A 19,189-nucleotide genomic window follows, 5' to 3' on the forward strand; every position below is an offset into this window, starting at 1 on the left:
TTTTCTTCCATGTTGTGTTCAATTCAACTTTGTACATCCGCACACAAGAAAAAGTTCTACAACAATCTTCTGTAGTGTTCCTACGAGTTTATATATATATATATATATATGTATTTATTTATAGGAGCTTCTTAGAGTGTAAAAAAGTCAGTGAAGAAATACCTACATAACAAAAGAAAACATTTTCTTCCCCGATATCGACTTTTTACCTTGCTTTTTCTATTTGGGACACAGCTGCCTTGAAGCTATGGTTCCACTCTCCTGAGTACACTGCTTGTGCTTTCACTTATCAGATATCCTCTCGGATACTACCAAAGAGAACAAGATTTAGAACTACTAAAACTGTGGATTAATTCACTCTTCTTAAAAATTAAGAAAATAATCATGCGCAGACCTAAACTGTCGTTATGTAGAAATGACTTAAATAGTGAATCCGACTTCATTAACCATGCCAAGTGTTGAGTTAAAGTGAAATGTTACAGGACCAGCTCATTTTTTCCACCTAAAGATACAGCACACCCTGGGAAATAGCTATCTATACTAGCAACTTAGAACTGGTTTCTGAGGTACCAACAAATGACCTCAGGAGAGTTACTGATACACAAAAAAAGAGTAAATGTTATCTCATTTACCTGTGTAGCTGCGCACCGCATAGACAAGTAGAGCAGGACTGTTAATGAAAACATATCCTGTTAATTATTTGGGAAGATATATCATAACAAAGATTACTGCAAAGGCAGGAAAACTGAACTATGTGGAAGAAATTATTCTTCTGTAAAAAAAAAATCAAGTGCATCCTGCACATGTAAACAATTAAAGGCATTTGCCTTAGGGCTAACAAACTTTTTCAAAAAATTTAAACATTTATGGAAATAAATCACCTGTATGGCAATGGCTAAAGGTTAATCTCAAAAGAAAACAGCAAGGTACTGTTACCTATGAACAAGTTTTTTGAAAAATAACTTGAACAGGCTCTACACCCATTTCTTTACACTGAAGATGCTCCACTGGAGACATCACCCAAACATACTTCAAAAGATGTTTTTTCCAGGTGGCTGTAAAAGTAATTTCTCCAAATATTCTAGAATCGTTCTGTAGCCAAGAAAGAACTGCAACCATGCATTATTTCTTCAAAGTCCAAAAACATGTCAGCACCAATAAGACATTTTATGTACATCTATAGGACCCAATTATTATAAAGCGACACCATGAATACATAAGACTTTCCAGCAATCAATGCAGGTGCACAGTAGCCTATGCACATTTTACGTGAATCCAGTGTTTGGGAAATTTTTAAGATTAATTACATTGAAAAGGACCTCTAACTAATCATAGAGCAAGGGCAGCATGGGTGTTGGAAGCACACGCTTTTCTACAGTTGCTCACTAAATTTACCCAACTATCCACAGTTTCATCATCTGTGGTAAATGTAAAGTTTGGGAGAAATTCCCAAACCTATGACTAATACTGCCAGTTGTGATGCAGTTTTTAAGACAGTGTCCATATGGCCAGTTGACCATGACCACCACACCAATTTCACAAAAAACCCATCAACAATAGTCTGAATAAAATCAATTTTAGTGCACATGGACAGAAAGTTTTAAGTCGTAATCGCTTAGTAAAATACTGTCAACTTGCACATTCCTAAAATTGCTGGGATCAACAAAAAATGCCAATTTTATTGCAGAGGAGGAACAGAAAGTGGGATTCTGCACATAGAAACAAAAAAAAAACGAATTCTGTATATTTGTAGATTATTCTCTTTGCTTCACAGTTTCCAGAAAAAAAACAAGGTTGGTTTCCTTGCAAAAGATACTGGAGAGCATGCCCTCACCTAATAAAGATTAACCTATATGGCCTTGTTGTCAGAACTGAAATGACAAACGGTAAATTCATTCCATTCAAAGGACAGTGAGTGTTCACATTTAACTGAAAAAAGCAGAACATACTCAATTTGATTTCAGAAGACCAAGTAACATGCTGCAGATTTCATTTTGAATATTACATATGTAGAAATTTGCTACTGCAACTACAACTTGGCAGTGAGAGCATTTGCTAAGTATGGGGAAGAAACAGTGATGAGACAGAAATAAATGCTACAAGTGAAGAAACAAGAGCTATGAAAAAGAAAGCTCAAAGTTCTGTCCGGGAGTCTAAGGAAATGGGTGTAAACAAGAAACACTAGGACTGTCTTTGGTAGCAAGACCCAAAAACACAGATAAAGTAGATTGTGCACGTTTGCTGCATTGTGAAAGGCCTCATTCTGACTAAGTGGTTCCAGAAGTCTTGTTATTTGTATTGCTATAAATATTTGAAAAGTCACAATGACAGGAAAGAGACAGCCATTATAAGTTGTATGTGCGAAATACTTTAGCTCTCTCTAAAAAAAAAACTATGACCACCAGTGATCACAAGACCGAGACTAGAGTAAAAATGTCAACAAGAATATTCTTCTCCGTTACGGAAGTAGTTTTATTAATGGCATGTAATTTGTCAGCCATATATGGGAGACGAACAAATGAGTGCCTGCTCTTGCATCATCCAAGTGGGGAAGGAAATAACTTAGGTCATAAGACCTTTATTAAAGAAAATGTCAAGGGAAAAACTTTCCCTTAAAAATAAACCAGTAGTTTACTTGTTTTCATAGTTAACAATTCCTTTGGCTAACAGCTCAACCAAAAACCAACTTCATATCTAAACTCTAATGTACTGGGCCTAAGAACGAGTATGTCCATTACATTCAGAACTCCTTTTTGGCTATACTTTCGTGCCAGGCAAACCTTTTCACAAACCAAAATCTCTCCAGTTCTTTTATGCAGAAAACTATAAAGGGACCAACCAGGATTTGGTAACCACTGGTCATTCACAAAGCATGGCTTCATGCCAGAACCCTTTCATAACCAGTATGTTCTGTTTGCTCTTGCTGTATCAGACTTTTCTCTCATCTACCAGCGAGCACAGAACAACTAAATATTGGGGCATAGACTGAGCAGCTCACACCAAGTACCATCTTTCTCAGAAGACATGGCTCACAATCATCCTTTCGAGAAGGTATGAAGGTTATCTCACCAGCAAAAGCAGTACAAATCAACTTCAGGAAAGCAACTACATTTGAGAGTTTCACCTGCCGTTTCTGCAAAGGAGGACAATCTAGGAGGAAACAATTTTATTTTTACTATATTCTTCAGGCATCCCCACTCTATTCCAATTGCACATTAGCCTGATGGCACAGAAAGACTGTGTTGTTTGGACTTTGGATTGTTAGACATATTACATACATGCAGGTTTAACACACACCCTCTGCTTTTGCAGACAGAAAGAAAGACTACATTTTCTTCAACCATGTAACCCACTGGGTTTACAGTACAAATTCAGAGCATCATACAGTCTAAAGGTGGCCACAGTCATTCTTCTGAAATGTTTCTATTGCATTCAGAGTCTACAGCATCATTTCACAGTTTTACTTCCAAACTTTCTTTGTCTCAGCTTTTGAACAGGGTCTTTAGAATGGACACGCTGGTGGTTTACAAGATGCTGCTTCTGGCTGAAACCTTTCCCACATTCACTGCAGCTGAAAGGTTTCTCACCAGTGTGCCTTCTCTGATGCCTTGTCAGATTCGTCTTCTGATTGAAGGTTTTACCACAATCATTGCACTTATATGGTCTCTCTCCTGTGTGTTTTCTCTGGTGGATAAGGAGAGAGGAACGCCAATTGAACTTCTTCCCACATTCATTGCAAATCAGCTCCCTTTCTTCACGAGGGACTTTCTGACGAGGGTTACGCTTTCTTTCTAGCCCAAAGACTGCCTCACTTTCAGGACAGTCACTCTCTCCAAAGTGAGTTCTTCTATGAGCAAGGAAGGGCTGCTTGTGACTAAAATATTCACCACATTCAGAGCAGTAATATCTCCGCTTTCCTATAAAACAGTTTGGGGTGGTGTGGATGTTTGACCTCTCCTTTAACCTCTCCACCCATTCTGTCCAAGAAATTGGTTTTCCACCTTCCTGATTTTTAGGAGGTATTTTATCATAAACATTTGCCCCATTTTCATTTAGTCGATGTATAGAGTGTAGTCTCTGGTGCTTCAAGAGATTGGGCTTCTGGCTGAAGCTTCGCCCACATAAACTACAGGAATATGGCCTCTCTCCAGTGTGTGTCCTGTGGTGTATAATTAGGTTTTGTTTGCAAGTAAAACTTTTCCCACAGAGTGTGCAGGGGAATGGTTTTTCACCAGTATGAATTCTTTGGTGAGTAATGAGTGTTTGCTTCTGAGAAAAGCTTTTCCCACACTGCTCACATGGGAAGGACCGATCCTGTGAGTGAGTTTCCTGATGTGTTAAAAGATTAGTCTTCCGACGAAAGCACTTCCCACACTCGTCACATTTGTACGGTTTCTCTTCAACATGAATTTTTTGGTGGGAAACCAAGTGTTGTTTTTGGATGAAACTTTTATCACATTCCGTACAGTTGAATGGCCTCTCCCCCGTATGATACCGACGATGTCTCAAAAGATTGGGCTTTTGGTTAAATGTTTTTCCACAATCAGGGCATGAAAATGGCCTCTCACCGGTATGGGTTCTCCGATGGCCTATCAAAGCTTGCTTTTGAGAAAAGTGTTTTCCACATTCATGGCACTGATAGGGTTTTTCACCAGTGTGGACCCTCTGGTGGTTGGTTAACGTTGACCACCAATGAAAGCTTTTGCCACAAATGTTACAGATGAACTCTCGCTGACCTGGAAATGCTTTCATTTTTCTCCGGAAGAAACCTTTCTTCTCACTTTTTATGTGTTTTCCAAGCAACATACTAAGGGTTTGCTCTGAGCCCACATCTTCCCCGCCTTCAATTTTCAAATACAATGCTTCTGCAGCATGATTTCTTTGGTGTTTTACGAGACTTGCCTTTTGCTTGAAGCTTTTTCCACACTCAGTACAAGGGAAAGGTCTTTCTCCTGTGTGAGTTCTTAGATGTGTCCTCAAATGTGGCTGCTGGATAAAGCTCTTCCCACATACTGTGCAAGTGAAAGGCCTCTCACCTGTATGGATCCTCTGATGAGTTATAAGAGTTTGTTTGTGGTGGAAAACTTTGTGGCATTCAGAACATGGGTAGTCCTGTTTAACCAGAGGGGCTCTTGGTCTCCTGCTAACTCGTTTCTGCTGGCATTTAATCCAGGCAAATGGTTTTACATCTTCCCCTTCAGCCACCTCTTCCTTCACACATGTACCACATACACACACTTTTTCCCCCGTATGGATCCTTTGATGCTTTTTCAGGCTTGCGTTTTGACTGAAACTTTTCCCACATTCGTTACAAGTATAAGGCTTCTCTCCAGTGTGCCTTTTTCGATGTGTGATGAGATTTGGCCTCCATCTGAAACATTTCCCGCACTCGAGGCAGGCATAGGGCTTCTCTCCTGTGTGAATTCTCTGGTGAGAAATTAGAGTTTGCTTCTGGGTAAAGTTCTTTCCACAATCAGTACACCCAAACCGTCTTCCCCCAGTAATAGGCTCCTTAAACACAATGAAGTTACCTACAATCTCACTGCGCCTGCAGGGCTTTTCACCAGTATGAATTTTTTGATGGGACACAAGATGCTGCTTCTGAATGAAGGATTTCCTGCATTCAGTACAGTGATAAGGTCTCTCTCCGGTGTGGTTTTTCCTATGCCTCAAAAGGTTAGGCTTCTGATTAAAGCTTTTTCCACAATCAGGACACCTATAAGGTCTCTCCCCAGTGTGAATTCTCTGATGACTTGTTAAAGCAGACCACCAACGAAAACTTTTCCCACAGACATTGCATATGAACTGCCTCTCACCTGAGCGGGACCGTGGATTTCTTCGGACAGAAGAAAAGAGATAGGATCGCTCCCTAGTATGATTTATCTGGTGCTTTACAAGGTTGGACTTCTGTGTGAAACTTTTACCACATTCAGTACATGAAAAAGGCCTCTCGCCAGTGTGAACTCTTCTGTGTGTCTGCAGATGCTGCTTCTGAATAAACTTTTTCCCACACTCCATGCACTGAAACGGCCTCTCACCTGTGTGAATCCGCAGATGGTTTATAAGAATCTGTTTGTTGCTGAACACCTTCACACACTCAGTACAATTGTAAGTTTTCTTCTCCTTTGGAGCACAGAGTCCATGCTCACCCCGAATTCGCTTGACTTTTTCTTTACCTTCTGCGGTGTGTGTCCTTTGGTGGGTTCTAAGATTTGCCTTCTGGCTGAATCTTTTACCACACTCTGTGCATCCATAAGGTTTCTCACCAGTGTGAGTTCGGGTGTGCGTGATGAGGTTCTGCTTACAACTAAAGCGTTTCTCACACACTGTACATACGTACGGTTTCTCTCCTGTGTGAAGCCTCTGGTGGGTGATGAGATTGGGCTGCTGCCGAAAACATTTTCCACATTCCTTACATTTATATGGTTTCTCTCCTGTGTGGATTCTCTGATGTGTTTGGAGAGAGTGCTTCTGGCGGAAGTGTTTCCCACAGACAGTGCAAACAAACTGACCGGGCAAGTCCCGCTGATGTTGTTGCAGGATTGCATTTGTGATTTCACGAAAACTGCTATCCAATTCAGTCAATTCTTCAAACTGGAATCTCAAGTTTCCTTCTAGGGGATCAGTGGCAGTCTTATGGTTATTTCCATGTATGTTCTGGTTTGCTGCTGGATAACAATTTTGTGGAAGTTCCTGTAATGATTTTAGCAGGTCTTCCTGCTGAAGACCGGAATCTTCATCTTGTTCCGCCCTCACATAATTTTGTGACACTTGACCTGCGAAATTTAAAAAAAAGAAATACAACCATTATTTTTACTTGAGTAATGTACAAAGAAAACTTCACATTGTGTACACTACTTTAAACTATAATGCAGATTAAAACAAATGAACAAGTGGGTATGTGAGTGGGCAAACAAAAGCATAATATCCAAGTGTGTGTAGTATGTTTCAGACATTTGAAGGTAATCAAGGAGTCAGGCAGCAATTATCAGAGTCCTTCCCAACATACAGTTAAATGCATCCATCAATAAATCATTTCTCCCACCAGATTGCTGAAGGATTAATGAAGGTGTATATCCTAGGAGGGCATATTGGCTCTGAAAGAACTTTATTCTGGACTAAGCCGCGGCCTGTTCTGGTTGAAAGGCCATATATTGCAGAATTCAAGAACTGAGAAAGTGACTCTAACCTGCAGGGGCAGGTCGTTTCAGGCTTTAGGAGCGAGGTAGAAGTTATGACCGCTTGTTCTGCATATTCTGGGAGGATGTGTGTAATAGGAGTCTGGATGAGCAGAGGTATGCAGGGCCCATGTTATGTAAGGCTTTGAATGTGTGCATGAGGTGTTTGAATATTGCTTGGCTGTGGATGGGAAGCCAGCAGAGCTCCCTGAGGTGAGGGGTAATGTGTGTACTGGAAGGGTGAGTTATGTATGGTCTGATCAGTTGAATGTTTATTCTAGCTTATTGAGCAATTCCATAGTCCAGTTTGCTAGTCACGAGAGCCTGAATAACGGATCGGCAGGAGCTGGTAGTCTTCAGCATCTTTAGTGTGATGAAGCAGGTGGCAGCAACTTCATTGACTTGGCCAGTCGTGGTGAGTTGGTTGTTGATGACTATCCCAAGGTGCATAGGTGCTGAAAAAAACAACTTTTGTTTTGTCCATGTTTAACCTGTGCCAGTTGCTTTTCATTCATTCAGCAAGTTCGATCATGAAGGCAAAGAAATTGGTCTGGGTGTTCAGCATCTTTTCTGAGACGAAGAGTATAAACTGGACGTTGTCAGTGCATAAGACGTTAATTTTGTGGTGCGGATAATGTTAGTGATCTGGGTTATGTAGATGTTAAAAAGAGTAGGGGGTGATTGATGACCCTTGACAAACTAAGTGCAGCCTGCCGGGAAGGAGCATATCCATGGAAGTGCGGGTCCTTGAATGCCGGCTTTGTATAGTTGTCATATTAGAAAGGGGTGGGGGATGGTGTTGAATGTGGGGTCCAGAAGGATGAGGGCTGCCGTCTCTTCTGTGCCCACTTTCATAAGGATGTTGGCTGCTGTGGCGATGAGGACTGATTGCGTGCGGTGACTGTGCCTGAATATGGACTTAGTACTGTCGAGGAGATGGTTTTTGTCGATATTGGTGGCTAGACATTAGATGCTCATCTTCTCCAGGACTTTCGCCTGGTACGGTAGCAAGGAGATTGGTCGGTGTAGTTAGCTAAAATTGTTTGGTCTGCTGAGGGTTTCTTGAGGAAGGGTGGAGGAAGACTGATGTGCTTCCAAGCATCACGGTATACGTTTTTGGTGCTAGAGGTGTTTGGATCTGGGCGAGTGGTGTGATGATGAGGTCCAGTCATTTGATGAAGATATAGTGAGGACTGGGATCCGTGGGAGCTCTGGAATGGATGGACGGCATGGTAGTTGTTGTTTCTTCTGGGGTAATGATGAGTCAGGTGGTCAGAGTGGTCCTTTGGGAGTTTGGTGAGATGAGCAGTAAAGATTAGGGATGGGGGGAGGACTGAAGGCTGGGCCACTTGGGGGTGGAGTGGGTTGAAGTGGTCATATATGCTGGCGATTTTGGTGCTAAAGAAAAAGCACAGCTTGGTGCAGATGTCCTTGGTGGGGGTAATGCTGGTGGCACTAGCTGCTAAGGAGTTGAAATCAGTCACAAAGGCAAAAATGTATTTTGCACTATGAATGCTGCCTTCCATGCAGTCTGTAGGTATGGAGCGTTTGGTGGCCCAGATCTGCTGGTGGTGGCACCCGTGGGCGGAATTGTCGATGCTCTTGTTCGTGTCACTCTGACTTACTAGGCTTGAGTTGCCTGCAGTGGAGTTTGTCCGTCTTCAGCTCTTCCGTATATATATGGGTAACAGTACACAAGCGGATGTAAATTGTGTGGTTGATGCAGGAAAACCTCTAAAAAGTGCTAATGCCACTACTAAAGTTACCATTCATAGGATGCATAATGACCGGAACTTGGAGGACTGTAGCACTGACAATGAGAAGTATGTGAGAGTGGGAGGCATAGCATTTGGAACTGTGTCTGCTTCTACCACTGTGACAGGAAAAGTTATGAATTCTTGCATCCCTTCCTGGGGAGAAAATGCCACATGAAATAACATGCCAGGAACCCACCTTTTTCATGAAGAGAAGAGAAATGGAGAGAGCAAGGAGGACCTAATCTTGGAAGAAGGAATCACGTCTGCATACGACTTGGATATCACATTTACATCCCAAGGCAGAAATGCAACAAACAATAAGGACCGATATGGTTCCAAGGCCTTCTAAAACCCCTGACAAGGGAAAAACTTAAGACTAAAACGGGGTAAAGCAACATGCTGGTAACTGGGATCTTCAAGAGCACTCCAGATAGACGATGGACCCGAGAAAATTAGTCCTATTATGTCCCAGACTAGAAACACACTCCAAAAATCTTGAGAGGCGGGCAGAACAGCTATAGAGATAGATAAATTTAGACTTTGCTGGTTGTGTTCACTCACTGTACAAGGTAGAACCTGTAATAAAGACTGCTGGACACATTGGCCTGAAAAAAAGAGAACTGGATGAAGATAGATAGCAAGTGGCTTGAGAAATGAAAAGGTTTAAGTATAGATCAGCCATCTTCGCTGATGATGAATGAGTGACTAATTCAAGCATGACTGATTCCTTATGGAAGTGGGAGCTAGAGGCCATGAGGCCTCTACACAAATCTTTAATGAACCAGAAAAACAGGTAAATAATTGGGTACAGTTTAACACTAATGTCCCAGGGCTTTCAATACTGCAGGTATTTAAAAAGGATAACTATGTACTTTCTTTATTCTTCAGACTCTCCATCAGCAGTCAGGCTTACTCTAGGACATGGCAGTAGGTTTGGAGTTCCAATACAGAGCAATCATGCATAATAAAATTAACATATTAGTGCATTTAATTTTTACACAGAAGCATTCTTCGGTTACATATAGGAAAGGAGTGGCAGCTAAGATTAGATAACACAGAAAAACATATGGTTCTAAAATGTTCTGGTGCTGCAATAAGAAAAGCTCAACTTTTTAACCACAAGTGCGATTGAAAAAGTTACTTACATCGGTAACGGTATTTATGGTGGGTAAATAATCCTCCTGCAGATTCATCACATTATAAATGCACCTTCAAGGGTTCAGACTAGCCCGAAAAACTTTTCCCCAGCAATTACTCTTTGGCGCAGCTAGTTAGTAACACGCGTCTCCAGCGCGACTTCACCTTTGGCTGCGACATCACTAGCGTATATTAGATGCAAACTAGAGCATTTGCGTCAGTTCCTGATATTGTTTTCCCTGCGCTTGAAAGAGGCGTGCGGAAAGGATATGGTGACCAGATGTCCTAGATTTTCCTTGAAGGTACAGCTTTGGAGTTGTATCCCAGCTTATGAACTCTTACTCCTAATACAATACATGTCCTGGATTTTGGTTAGCAGCTCAGGTGAGCATGTTCAGCAATGTAAAGAGGATATGCGCACTGGTCCTTTTCACTGCTGGAGAAGCTGCAATGCCACAATAGGGTTTGTGGCAGGAAGGGAAATCCTTTAAAATGTGATATCTTGTGTCAGGATTTCTATTCTCTTTTTACAATGCACCAGCAACATCATCATGGATTCACTTCTACAGAGCCTGCCACCAACTTAACCCTGCGGGCTTGAAGATGCAGCATGACCGACCTAGCTATAAGTGAAGGGGTTCTCACGCCCACCAACTTGCTAAGGAACGTTAAGTGGAATTTGAATTTGTATGCTCAGTTGTGACACACCCCATCTGCCGTCCAGTTGTCAGGAGCCTTCATTTGTGCCCCAGATAGTGGGGGTATTACTGTATTTTAAGAAGTGTGCATCCCTTCCCCATATGACCTAAACAAGGTTCACCCAAATATTCTTTCATTGTGGAGTGTGGCTCCCAGCCCTATTGGTATCAGCAGGCCAGGGCCCAGTCACTGTTCTGGAGCTGCTTCTGCCAGCCAGGATTCACCGTTAGTCATCAGAGACTAGCTCTCCTAGCCTGCAAGGATCAGCACTTTAATGGCAGCATTTGCTTTTCAAGTCTGGAGACGCCTCACATTTCAGCAATTTGGGCAAATACTTAAAGAGCTACCACGTGTTCTCTTTGCTGTTTGTTTGATTGCAACCTTTCTCATAAAAATCTACGGACCGTTTGTTTACACTTTGATATACTCGAGGGCTAAGATCTAGCTTGTGAAAAGAAATTTGGATAACTGACGCAGAGGATGAATCATACTCTGAAATAAAGTATCCAGACACACTAATTCACTGAAATATCATAGCAAACCATCTTAACAACAAGTGTGTGTACTTCTTTCATGTATTGCAATTAATGAAGAAATAATGTTGGATACAAATGCCTGGCAAATGTTTTTCCACTTAGGCCCCTGAGCTGTTGTGTAAAAAGGTTCTTTATTTTCAACAAGACCCACTAGAAAAACATCAATTGATGACCCGAGTTCATTTGTGCATCAGTAGGGCAAACAGCGGACATAGCTAAGTAGCAATGAAATATCATTTGACAATATTGAATCAAAACATCTCTAAATAACCTGGGACATGATACAATTCCTTCAAAAATGATCGTTCTGCTTGGAGAATGGTTATGCTGTAGGAGCTCATTTAGCATGCTCACTTTCTACATACTTCGTACCGGGGGCTGTCCATGTTTCAACTTTCTGATGTATTACGAGATTGCATAATTTGAGAAAGGGCTCCTAGTACTATGAGGGTAACGGTTCCATTGTTTCTTGTAACTTGTTACAAAGTGAAAAGCAGTTAACCTCCCTACAATTACAGGGAATTTTTCATCTTCAAATGCACAAAGATTCAGTGTTGTGTAAACCATAGAATTTACCTAAGACCGCCCCATAACATTGCTCTTCTTTAAGACCAATCAAAACCCAATTAGTTTGGTGGTCCAGGAAGCCAGTCCAAATTCAGGCCATGTGGTTTTCTAGAGGAAGAAATTGTTCAGTATAGTATTTTCGAAATAATCTGAATTTCATGATGTGGAGTCCCACAAATATCAGAAAGCAGACTAAATGCCTAGAAATCCTGGTCAGCCATGGAACATGAATACATGATAACATACTTTTGCCTCTGTGATGCAGGTATAGCTTGTTGTGCCTTCTCCGATTTGATCTGCTATCTTTTTGTTCTTTGACTCTTTGTTTCATGTCTCATGTCTATTAGCCATGGCCTGCAGTTCAACCGCATGCCAATATAGTAACAGTGCTAAACGTGTTCTAGAATAGACCACTCTTAAGTGCATTCTTTGCATTTTCTTTACAGCATGCACTGTAGAAGCTTTACTTCTGCACAGGTTATTCTCCTCCAGTGTAGCACTTTACTTAAAATATGGAAAGACTAATGCAACCCACACACATGCATCCATTAGGTAAATAGTTCTTGTTGTTGCTCCAGCTTTAGTCCCACATTAAACTGTCCTATATTCGATCAACCAAGCAGGTTGTCTCACCCGTGAGGCACCTATGAAATTGAAGAAAGGAGCCTCAGAAATTCCTCTAGTCCTAACTGCATTTTTAGGCTACTTCTCTGCAGAACTGCTCGTCTCCTATCCGTTTTATCTACACTGGGTTGACACTTTTCTCAGAACGAACTGCCAGCCATTTGTTTACATTTTGTTATGCTGGAATGGTCAAGATGTAGCTGGTGAAAAAGAATTTATGTAAAAACATTAGTATTTGTAAGAAATTGGTTTATTAGTTGTGTTTGGGGGGAGAACCTATCTCAAGTAATAACCACAATCCTAGTCAGGGCGAACCACTAAAATCCCTAAATTAACCCCCTGGTAGCTATGGGATATCACAGGCAGGCTTAAAGTCTTTATATGCAGTATCTAAACAGCAAAAAGTCAAAACACAATACAAGAAAATGCCCAAACCAATTTAGAACAAGCATTTGCAATGCAATAGGTCTCGCATTTGAGAGTTTGAGCTATTGGTATTGTAAATGACAATGCCTTTTATTTATGTGTTGTTTTTAAAACAGATAAATTAAAGGCATTGTCATTTACAATAAAACACACAAGATGATGGACGGAATGTTGCACATTGGCAAAACATTCACACCCAGTCACAGATCTGGGTTTAATCCATCGTTATTTTGCTCACCACGCCACCCCAGTTCAGACATGGCCATATGCAAATCAGTCTTGACCCTGTGCCTCATGGGAACAGTCCAGCCCGAACTACCAAGCCATGTCTTCCCTGGACCGGAATCAGGCATCCTAGGACCGGTTTGGCAGAGTGGGCTAAAGAACGGTGATGGATCAAACCCAGATCTGTTGACTGGGTGTGAGTGTTTGAATGGTTCTGATGCTCCGTCCATCACCACCCCCTTTTGTACCGCTTTGTTCGCCATAAGTTGGCAGGGTATGCTCAGACGTGAGTCCCTTGCTCACTTTGCCACTGGATTCAAGCAAGCCTGGCTGAAGACGGCTAAAATGCAAGAAACCAGTCCTAGGAAGCTTGTTTCCGGTCCAGGGAAGGCATGGCTTGGCAGTTCGGGCTGGACTGTTCCCATGAGGCACAGGGTCAGACTGATTTGCATATGGCCATGTCTGAACTGGGGTGGCAGAGTGGGCTAAAGAACGGTGATGGATCAAACCCAGATCTGTTGACTGGGTGTGAGTGTTTGAATGGTTCTGATGCTCCGTCCATCACCACCCCCTTTTTGTACCGCTTTGCTCGCCATAAGTTGGCAGGGTATGCTCAGACGTGAGTCCCTTGCTCACTTTGCCACTGGATTCAAGAAAGTCTGGCTGAAGACAGCTGAAATACCAGAAACCGGTCCTAGGAAGCTTGTTTCTGGTCCAGGGAAGGCATGGCTTGGCAGTTCGGGCTGGACTGTTCCCATGAGGCACGGGGTCAGACTGATTTGCATATGGCCATGTCTGAACTGGGGTGGCAGAGAGGGCTAAAGAACGGTGATGGATCAAACCCAGATCTGTTGACTGGGTGTGAGTGTTTGAATGGTTCTGATGCTCCTTCCATCACCACCCCCTTTTGTACCGCTTTCATCGCCATAAGTTGGCAGGGTATGCTCAGACGTGAGTCCCTTGCTCACTTTGCCACTGGATTCAAGCAAGCCTGGCTGAAGACGGCTGAAATGCCAGAAACCGGTCCTAGGAAGCTTGTTTACGGTCCAGGGAAGGCATGGCTTGGCAGTTCGGGCTGGACTGTTCCCATGAGGCACAGGGTCAGACTGATTTGCATATGGCCATGTCTGAACTGGGGTGGCAGAGTGGGCTAAAGAACGGTGATGGATCAAACCCAGATCTGTTGACTGGATGTGAGTGTTTCAATGGTTCTGATGCTCCGTCCATCACCACCCCCTTTTGTACCGCTTGGTTCGCCATAAGTTGGCAGGGTATGCTCAGACGTGAGTCCCTTGCTCACTTTGCCACTGGATTCAAGCAAGCCTGGCTGAAGACGGCTGAAATGCAAGAAACCGGTCCTAGGAAGCTTGTTTCCGGTCCAGGGAAGGCATGGCTTGGCAGTTCGGGCTGGACTGTTCCCATGAGGCACGGGGTCAGACTGATTTGCATATGGCCATGTCTGAACTGGGGTGGCAGAGAGGGCTAAAGAACGGTGATGGATCAAACCCAGATCTGTTGACTGGGTGGGAGTGTTTGAATGGTTCTGATGCTCCGTCCATCACCACCCCCCTTTGTACCGCTTTGTGCGCCATAAGTTGGCAGGGTATGCTCAGACGTGAGTCCCTTGCTCACTTTGCCACTGGATTCAAGCAAGCCTGGCTGAAGACGGCTGAAATGCCAGAAACCGATCCTAGGAAGCTTGTTTCCGGTCCAGGAAAGGCATGGCTTGGCAGTTCGGGCTGGACTGTTCCCATGAGGCACAGGGTCAGACTGATTTGCATATGGCCATGTCTGAACTGAGGTGGCAGAGTGGGCTAAAGAACGGTGTTGGATCAAACCCAGATCTGTTGACTGGGTGTGAGTGTTTGAATGGTTCTGATGCTCCGTCCATCACCACCCCCCTTTTGTACTGCTTTGTTCGCCATAAGTTGGCAGGGTATGCTCAGACGTGAGTCCCTTGCTCACTTTGCCACTGGATTCAAGCAAGCCTGGCTGAAGACCGCTGAAATGCCAGAAACCGGTCCTAGGAAGCTTGTTTCCGGTCCAGGGAAGGCATGGTTTGACAGTACGGGCAGGACTGTTCCCATGAGGACAGTCAGACTGATTTGCATATGGCCATGTCTGAACTGGGGAGGCAGAGTGGGTTAAAGAACGGTGATGGATCAAACCCAGATCTGTTGACTGGGTGTGAGTGTTTGAATGGTTCTGATGCTCCGTCCATCACCACCCCCTTTTGTAACACTTTGTGTGCCATAAGTTGGCAGGGTATGCTCAGACGTGAGTCCCTTGCTCACTTTGCCACTGGATTCAAGCAAGCCTGGCTGAAGACGGTTGAAAGGCCAGAAACCGGTCCTAGGAAGCTTGTTTCCGGTCCAGGGAAGGCATGGCTTGGCAGTTCGGGCAGGACTGTTCCCATGAGGCACAGGGTCAGATTGATTTGCATATGGCCATGTCTGAACTGGGGTGGCAGAGTGGGCTAAAGAACGGTGATGGATCAAACCCAGATCTGTTGACTGGGTGTGAGTGTTTGAATGGTTCTGATGCTCCGTCCATCACCACCCCATTTTGAACCGCATTCTCATTTACAATGCCAACAGTTTAAACTCTCTGAAATGTGAGACCTATTACATTGCAAATGTGTGCTGTAAGTTTTTTTAAAAAGCGTTAGGAGAGAGCGTGTCCTGCCTGCAACAGCAGGCAGGACAAAGCTATTTGAGAAAATAGTGCTCAGAGGCTATAATTAAAGCCTACGAGCAACAACACACCTAACAGGGGGTGTCGCCACAGGAGGCTACAAAATGAGATAAAGCGATACTAAGGAGGGACTACTAAGCCTTTTGACCAATGAACAGCCACAGTTTACAGAGGACAATGACACAGGCCAATGAAAAATGTGGGCAGAGTGTGGGCAGAGCGTCAAGTCCCTACCTCAATAAAGCATGCCTCGCAGAGCAGCGCAATGGCTGCCCAGGCTTGACCTAAAAATAGACTAAAATGTAATAAATAAAATGGCACCAAAAGAAAAGAAATCCATCAAGGGAAAGGATTATGTTACTCACCCTGTAAGCATCTATTCTTGGCATGTAGTGCTGTAGATTCACATGCTTTGCATACTTTTGCCATTTGAATGTGTGCTTGATTCTAAGTATGTTACCCAGATGGATAGCTGGCTAAAAGAATATCTAAAAGGTAAATAGAGGATCTGCTTCCCCCAGAATAGTTTGGGATGCTATGAAGGCTGGCATAAGGGGGGAGACCATCAACTTTTCATTAAAACGAAATAAACTAGAGAAAGAAGAAATGGAGGGCAAGCAGAGATCAGTTGCTGCTATTGAAGAGGAATTAATCAAAGCAATTGAGGCCAAACAAGAGGTCGCTGGAATATTACAAAGGGTGGCAATAGCAAAGGCAGCTGTGGGTGAGCTGCTCGCAGTCAAAGCGGCCGGAAAATATTTGGCGTGGAAACAGGACCAATACGAGTTTAGCGAACAGATAGGGCGTATTTTAGCTATTAGGACACGACAGGCGGCCACTAAAGGAGAAATTTTACAGGTTAACTCTGTGGCAGGGATAACAGCGACAACACCAAGGGGGATATGCTCTATTTTCCAAGAGTTTTATCAGAATCTATATAATCCTGAAAGTGGCGCTGCAGGTGGTGAAATAGAGAATTACTTAGAAAGTGCGCAAGTAGAGAAATTGACAATGGAGGATAGAGCGGAGTTGGAAGTCAATTTTTCGCTAGAAGAGGTACGGGCAGCAATCAAAGATCTACCTGCTGGGAAAGCTGTGGGTCCTGATCTTATACCGCTTGAATTTTATAAAAAATTCCTCCCTAGTATAGAAGAGGATCTCTATCAATTAATGGTAGCTACGCAAAGAGGGGAGACACCTCCCGAGTCTTGGGGGGAAGCAACTATGGTGGTATTCCTAAAAAAGAATAAAATTTCAACCGATCCCGGGTCATACAGACCTAAAGGTTTGATGAACAGTGACACTAAGGTTTACTCTAAGATATTAGCTAATCGCCTTAGTGCAGTTATAGGCAAGATCATCTCTCCCCGACAGCATAGGTTTATCCCAGGCAGAGGTACAGCGGACCATATTAGAAGAGTGTGTGCATTGTTTGACGGGACGGCAACCTCACGAGACCCTATGGCTTTAATTTTGTTAGATGCTGAAAAAGCGTTTGATAGGGTCTCGTGGGGCTTCCTCTGGGCGGCTTTAGGGAAGGCAAACATAGGAGATGTCTGCATTGGGGCTCTGAGAGCTCTATATAAGAACCCCATGATAAGATTAAGGATTATGAGAGAGCAGAGCGGGATAATAAAGATTGGACGGGGTACCAGGCAAGGGGGCCCCTGCTCCCCGCTACTCTTTGCCTTTTATATAGACGCTTTCATAAGAAAGATAGAGCTAAATGAAAACATTCTGCCCGTCGTTTTGAATGGATTTGAAACAAAAATTTTAGGGTATGCCGACGACCTAGCCATAACATCTACGGATCCAGCAGTAGCGCTGTTAGAAATAGAAAGGGAAGCAATGGCCTACGGGGCGCTCTCGGGGTATAAATTAAACCAGAGCAAAACTCAAATAGTAATCAATAAAAAGGTAACGATGGTGGATCAAAGAATTACAGACTCAGCTACCTACCTAGGGATAATAATAACTTCAGATCCCTCAAAGGTAGTGGAAATGAATTTGGGTCCGGTAATAAAAAAGGCTAAAGGGGACTTAGATAGATTAAATAATCTACACTTAACAACAATAGGCAGATGTAACTTAATAAAAATGTTATTTTTGCCTAAAGTACTATATCTGTTTCGCACTATTCCATTAAAATTTAATAATAACTGGTTTAGTGAAATAGAAGGACTCACAAATCGCTTCATATGGGCTAAAGACAAAACGCGTCGAGCATTGAAATTTCTGTCGTTACCGAGAGAGCGAGGGGGCCTTGCGGCACCTGATTATAGGGTTTATTATTGGGCGATTGTCCTGCAATATATCAGAGGGTTAGTGGGTGGAAGTATGGAGGATCGGTGGAGAGTAGGAGAGAGCGTTCCTGATATATATGAGCTATTGATCAAGGACTCTAATAAGTGGCTTCTTTCGTTTAATGAAGGTAGCTATTATAAAAAAGTCAAGTTCAAGACTCTAGGTGCGGCAATGGCAGTATGGTCAACTGTCAAGAAGAAAATGAAAATGGGGAGGATGAATTATTACACCCCGTTATTTAATAACCAGCTGTTGCCAGAGGTATTTCATGATCAAGTTATGAAGAGGTGGGATATGATGGGGGTAAAAATGATAGGTGACCTTATGGGTATAACAGGTCTCATAACATTTGATCAAGCACAGCAGTTATATAGCTTAGATCGCAGGGATTTTTTTAAATACCTTCAAATAAGATCAGTTTTGTTAAAAAAACAGGGAGGGGATACTAACTATAAGAGAGTAGAAATCATGGAAATCCTAAGAGATAAGAAGGGCTGTTCAATATCCCAGGTATACGGGGAATTGACCAGGCATAAGGAGGACGATTGTGCAAAGGCTATAGAAAAATGGAACATTAAATTGAATTTATCTGGGAATGAGGTTGAAAAAGCGCTCAAGCTATTAAATTCAGTGCTAAGAGTAGCCACTCTACAAGTCCAGCAATATAAGACCATATTCGAGCTCTATTACACGCCACATAGAATTGCTCAATGGGGTGGAACAACGGGAGTGGTTTGCCCCAGATGCCAGGCAACACAGGCGGATACTATACATATGTTTGCTGCATGCCCCGCCTTGGATTTATTTAAGAATTCAATAGAGCAATTTTTGGATAGAGCACTAGGGATTAAAATTACTATAACTAATGAAGTTATGGTTCTGGGGGTAACTAGGGATGGTGTGGAAATACCCCAATATGAGTTTATATATATAGCGATGACTATAAGTCGCCTTTGTGTCGCAACAATGTGGAAAGACCCTAATCCGCCAACATTTCAACAATGGTTATCACGATTATTAGCTGTATATGTATTAGAAAAAG

General features: G+C 42.9%; 1 protein-coding gene across 4 annotated transcripts in view; it reads right to left on the reverse strand.

The window, feature by feature from the left end:
• Positions 1–1,562: 1,562 nt before the first annotated feature.
• LOC146796148 (uncharacterized) overlaps positions 1,563–19,189 on the reverse strand; it is a 202,819-nt gene continuing 185,192 nt past the window's right edge. For all 4 annotated transcript variants that reach the window (XM_085628539.1, XM_085628543.1, XM_085628541.1 and 1 more), the window contains one exon: positions 1,563–6,776. In XM_085628539.1, the coding sequence (XP_085484665.1) occupies positions 3,448–6,776 (3,329 nt within the window). In that variant the 3' untranslated portion in view covers positions 1,563–3,447. The remainder of the gene's footprint in view (positions 6,777–19,189) is intronic.

Source organism: Triturus cristatus, chromosome 10, assembly GCF_964204655.1.
Source record: "Triturus cristatus chromosome 10, aTriCri1.1, whole genome shotgun sequence".
Classification (NCBI taxonomy): Eukaryota; Metazoa; Chordata; class Amphibia; order Caudata; family Salamandridae; genus Triturus; species Triturus cristatus.